The 5,912-nt window shown below is 40.2% G+C and overlaps 1 protein-coding gene across 1 annotated transcript; it reads left to right on the top strand.

Annotated features, from left to right (window-relative positions):
- Nucleotides 1-1,135: 1,135 nt before the first annotated feature.
- On the top strand, nt 1,136-4,040 carry Osi5 (Osiris 5). The gene is made up of 2 exons (XM_069041481.1): nt 1,136-1,525; nt 3,427-4,040. The coding sequence occupies exons 1-2, from the start codon at nt 1,186-1,188 to the stop codon at nt 3,771-3,773; spliced, it is 687 nt and encodes a 228-aa protein (XP_068897582.1). The 5' UTR covers nt 1,136-1,185; the 3' UTR covers nt 3,774-4,040.
- Nucleotides 4,041-5,912: the final 1,872 nt, after the last annotated feature.

Raw genomic sequence — 5,912 nt, 5'->3', positions numbered from 1 at the left:
TAATAAAGAAAACGTCAATAAGCAAAAACAACTATCAACCCTGGAAGAGTAAACAGGTTTCTACCCCGTCAATTTCAGCCTGAAACAACTCAGATTAAATTAAAACTAGCAGCATCGGCTAGCTCATTAGGGAACGAAGATAAATAGCGACAGTAGAGTTTTAATGCGAACGTATTTGCCAAACAACCAAAAAACTGTTATAAATCGGGGAATTTTCAAGTAAACAAAACAGTAAAATCAACACCGATACAAAAAACCTTTTGGGGCAAAAATACAATACGAACCGAAGAGTGCTTTTAATTTTAATTCAATTTTTTTCCTAATGTATAATATTTACGTCCAAAGAGAAAACAGAGAAGCCCCTTGATATTTTTTTCTTGTTCCACACAGTCTGATGTAAAGCGGCGTAGGTACATTCAAATCAGTTGTTTACACCCTCCAGCCAGCCTTGCGAGTGGAAAAACTGAAAAACGCTCCCCTCTGACACTACACCACCGGAACCGTTCCGGATCGTGCAAACAGCGAGAGTTGTCTTGTCCGCCACCTCGTCAAACCATTTCTTGTACGAATCGAACCAGGTCGTCGATAAAATTCCGCGCAAAAAACTGCTTAGCATAATTGTTTATGATTTTTGTGTATCGAGACTTTTATACCGTTTTAATTAGATCTGGCAATTATAACGTCGGTGTTTGGACGAAAGCGGCGGTCCGTTATCGCCCGCGGCGGCGGTGTTCGAAGGGCGGGCCGTCGGACGCGTGTGCGGCGGCGGATCCGCCACCTCTCGCTTAAATACGGGGATGCACCTTCGATTCGAAAGGATCCACCGGATGTGCAACGACCTGCTTGTTCCATAATTACCGTAAAGGCGCTGATGGAACTGGAAAAGGCGTTAGTCCATCAGCTGACCTTAACTCGCTCTAGATATCCGTATCAAAAAATCCGGAGATGAAATTACCATCACCAGCGGCCATACAAGAATCGCACTTGTACAACGAGAGATTGTGGAATTCGCGCTAACCGGGTCAATTCATAGACCAGCCGATCTAAATTATTTGCCTTTATTTTTTACTGGTCTATGCTCCATTAAGCTCTACTAAATGAAAAGTTACTACTTTTTTTGCTAAGATATATAAGCGGAGGATTTGACGGTCACAAGCCACATTGCTAAGTGTCGACCGATAGAACATGTGCAAGCTTCTGGTGTTGGTTCTGGCCGTCGTCGTCGCGACGGCCTCCGCCGAAACGGCCGACCTTGGACACGGCTTCCAAATCTTAAGCAAGATCGTCAGACAATACCTCAACTCGCAACCGGAGGATGTCAAGATCAGCGACGGTGTGCACCTGGTGAGCGTCCGCAGCGACAACGACGCCAGGGCCAATACCGACGACAAGACGGTGCTCGGCGCCGTCGAGAACTACCTCCAAAACCACGAGCTCAGGATCAGGCTGCCGGAGCTGATGCCCGGAGAAGGATTCGGCAGGGCCTTCAAGGACGCCCTCGACAACATCGAAGGGAATGACGCAGGTAAGAACTCACACGACAAATATTGGTGAAGGCCTGGAGGGTTACAAACTGTGAAAAAAAAACATTTTCAAATTTCAAAATTTTTCCAAAATACATATTCCAAATGACCTAAATTTCAAGTCTGTAATTGTCAAACGCGCTAGTGGTGAAAAAATCTATTTCACTAAAAAAAATATTTTGTATTTTGAATTTGGCGCCGAAAACATTCTCTTGGATGTTGAAATCAGGCGGCCACCCTTTTCTGACACGTTTCGGTTGCCAAGTTAGCCCTGTTGGGGTAACAAATTTAAAAAAAAATCAAATTTCAAAATGTTTTTTTCACAATATTTAAAACGACCAAAATATCGAGTCTGTGATTGTCAAACGTGATGAAAATCTACAGGGTGAGCAACAATAACTGTTTCATTTGGCGATAACAAATTTTACATAAAATTTTCAAGACTGTGAATTGTATCTATTTCGGTTTGTTTTATTGACATTATTGACAGTTGGCATACTTTTCAAATTTAAACGTCTTAGTATGTGTAATCTTTTATTAATAAAATGGTTTTCTCGTTGGAACATGACATAAAAGTCACCAAAAGTCACCAGAATTTATTGCCTACTCAATCAGTAATTGTTGTTCACACGGTATTTCACTAAAAAAAAATTGTTGTTTTAAATTTTGAATTTAGCGCCAAAAACATTCTCGTAGATGTGTCGGACAACCACCATTCTCGATAACGCTTCGGTTGTCCAGTTAGCCGCGATGGTTTAAAAATCTATTTCCCTAAAAAAATGTGGTTGTTTTAAATTTTGAATTTGGCGCCAAAAACATTCTAGTTCATGTGTCGTTATTCGGAGGGCCAGCCTTTTGGGAAACGTTTCGGTTGGCGAGTTAGCCCCGTTGGGGTGACAAATTTGCATTAATTCTAATTGCTTAATTAATTTAGCCGCCGTGATCACCGGAAAGAATCAGAGTGGCAACTTCCCTCAAGCGCGAAGTTCATAATTTAATCTCATGAATGGCAAATTGTTTACGCCGAGCAAGAAGCTCCCCACTTCACACATTCGTAGAATCACTTGATTAATTAAAAATCAATGGGGGAATCAGAGCAGGCCGGGAGAGGGGTTAACGGTGCAGCATCAACTGGGCAACGTGCTGTACACGCAACACCAGAACAAATTAATTACCCGTCAAGAATTCCGCTTAAATCATTTATCGGCCACAAAACACGAACGAAGCCTTAAAACATAATGAAAATACATAAATAAAAACCTTTAAAGCCCCCAAGTTGCCGCTAGTTATAAAACTAAAAGCGATAATACAATATACAACGTAGCGTCATTTTTCTTTATAGGGTCGTAAAACGCGAAATTTAAGTGGCCATTCATGTTAACAATTCTGCAATTTATACCGCTAAAGTTAAATTTTGATGTAATTGTGAACGAAATTCCAGAGGGGTTGGATTTTAAATTGTTGGATTCACTCGGGGCGACAATTTCGTTAGGTTGGCAGCATAAAATGTCAAATTTTCAAATATTTTCAAACCTACAAAAAATATAATTATTGTATTGGGGCTCGTTTGGATAAAAGAGTACGCACCTGTAACCTCCTAGCTTCACATTTCGTGGTCCTGGGGGCCCTTCAAATTCGCAAAATTCACATAACCTCGAAGTAACCGCAGGGCAGTCTCACCGTATAAAAAATCACTACGATCACAGTTTAATCGGCACTGGTTATCCTTCGGTTTGGAAAATGTCTGAATTGGGGGTTTTAAGACTCGAAGTGGCCCCCTCGAACACTAATACGGAGCCAACTTGACACCAAACGACACAGTTGTATAAGTGGTTGCCTACACTGTTTGTTTACGTGAGATGCAGATGGCGCAGGTGTCACTTAGGAATCTGAATTTTTGCAGGGTCTCCCCGTGGTGGTGGCGGCGGAGGCGGCGGCGGCGGCGGTGGCAAGAAAGGAGGTGGTGGGATGGGCGGCATCCTGATCATGGGTCTGATGATGGGCAAGATGATGGCGGCTATCGGTCTCGGCGGTGTTGGTCTTTTGGCGATGAAAGCCCTCATGGTCTCGGCTTTGGCCTTGATGTTGTCCATCATCATCGGTCTGAAGAAATTGGTGCACTCTGGTCACGACGAGGGTGGCCACACTGTCATCCACGCCAGTCACGGTCACGGTGGTCACGAATACAGGAAGAAGAGAGACGCCGCGGATATTGCCTACAGGGCATGGAGTGCGTACAATTCCAGCTAAGTGGTGCATAAGAAAGAACAATTTATTCATTTCGAGTGAATTTTTAATTGGCGAACTCTGTGGATCTTGCAGTTGCTCTCATCAATTTGTCTTCCGTCTGTTTCTTCTGTTTGTTTCTAGAGCAACCGCGAGGTAGCTGCGATTTACATTATTTGTAGATCAAGAGGCGCCCTACCTATTTAATAATCGCAACAATTACCGCTCAGTGCTATTTATTTAATTTATGTTGTTAATTAATGGATTGTCCAATAAAAACCTGTCATTGCATCCGGCTTTTTATTAACATTGACCCGAATCGCCTCTCGAATTTCTCCGACCACAATACATCATCCTTTTTCTGGTCTCTTGGAAATCTCCAAGTTCAATGAATGGTCATTACCTAGAAATACACTGACCCCGATTCGTCCGACTGGTTTTGTGGAATGAGGAACTCGATTGAACTTGAAAAACACCAACAACAACAACACCAACAGGTTCAAGATGAATGCTCTTTTGGTGGGAAAATAGAAAGTGTTTCATCGGAGGATCGAAACCAGCTCATTGGGTCAATTATGAGAGGAAGTCGATCCGGAAATTTTCTTTCTCTGGGCTCCTGATGAGCCGATTTATTTGCGGTCAAGGCTGATTGGCATGTGCGGAGCTGCACGATGTGCTGCATCGGCCGAATCGAGTGCTTCTGCCGCTGCTTACCTCTTAGCATCGGTCTTTATAAGGATATGAACAGGACCCACAGACCTACATTTGCACCGGCCGAGACGAATGAATGGTATGTGAGATTCCTCCTTGTTTACGACCCGCTGATCATCAATGAATATTCATGGTGACATCACGACCAACATCGAGGAACTGCAACGGATTTCGGGACCCAACAAGGAAGAAATGCTGCAAGTGATGATAACGCACAGGCCCATGCAGCTTTATGAATGAATCCGCAACAGCTTGTGTGAAATCGAAGACGTGGTGTGACTGTGACATCTTGATTGTTTTTGTTGCTTGTATTTGACAAAATTATGCTAACTCTTTTTGTAGGTTTAAGGATCTCACGTTGAGGAATGCTACTCGCACTACGGGAATTTTATTGGGACTAGGGAATTTAGGTTATTTTCCATCGAAGACATTAAGTCACGAGTCTCTGAGATAAGCTGCACCATCACGAGATTCTCAAGCTTCTTTAATGGACAAATAAGCTAAAGAAGAACCAGATGAGTGAAGAAGGATTTCTGTAAAAGATTGACAGGATTTAGAAAAATAAATACTCTCTTAAATAGTCCTTAATAAAAAACGATCTTGACGTAGAATAATTATTTAGTACCAAGACTAGATTTGAGTAACATAAAATACAATTTTGAAGACGGATTGATGTTTGAAGATTTTTAAGACAATCTAGACAGGTTTAAAAAATGTTGAATCATATTTTAAATATAGCTTCCATAAGGAGATTTGACACAGAAGGCTTTTTTCCCATATACATATTATAAAGAAGAATAAAATTACATCTTTAATTATTTTATTTTTATTTATGTTAATGCATCTAAAGCAAAACAACTTCGCTAAATGTCAAACATTCTCCAAGGGATATTTTTTGTATTGTGGAATGAATGAAAAACTAAATCCCTTTTATAAATTTAAATGTGAGCAAATTATGTAAGTTATTTTTTCCTTTTGTTACTTAACCTCACTTTTTGTATTTCAATAAAATAATTTTAATATTCAGTCCTTTCCTAGTTTCGTTACAAACGAAATTAAATGAATTAATGTTAAGTGCTTTTGAAATTCGTAGAGTAGGATAAGTAACATTGCTAAGTTTAATTAGTCTTTAATCTTTTGTCTAATCTGCTGAAGCTCGGCCTTTTCCTAATTAAATCCTGCGATTCATCAATGTTTTGTCGTCGCTACACTAAATTCATTTCTTACTTTAATGAGATTATTTTTATGAGAATGAGCACTGAATACATTTTCTTACTGTGGATAACAATGCCAAGAAAAAAATTAAAAAAATTAATTATAACCACAACCAGTAAAATAGTTTTTGTTTGGTAAGCATGTAGTAATATATTTCCTGAAAGTTTAAGAAAATGACCAAAAATTAAATGTTAAACTAAATATTTACGCTTAAAATGTATTACAAGACCTCCTGTA

The sequence above is a fragment of the Tenebrio molitor genome, chromosome 3 (genome assembly GCF_963966145.1).
Source record: "Tenebrio molitor chromosome 3, icTenMoli1.1, whole genome shotgun sequence".
NCBI lineage: Eukaryota > Metazoa > Arthropoda > Insecta > Coleoptera > Tenebrionidae > Tenebrio > Tenebrio molitor.
Note: the sequence above shows the minus strand (reverse complement) of the source record. Positions and strands in the feature narration are given on the sequence as shown.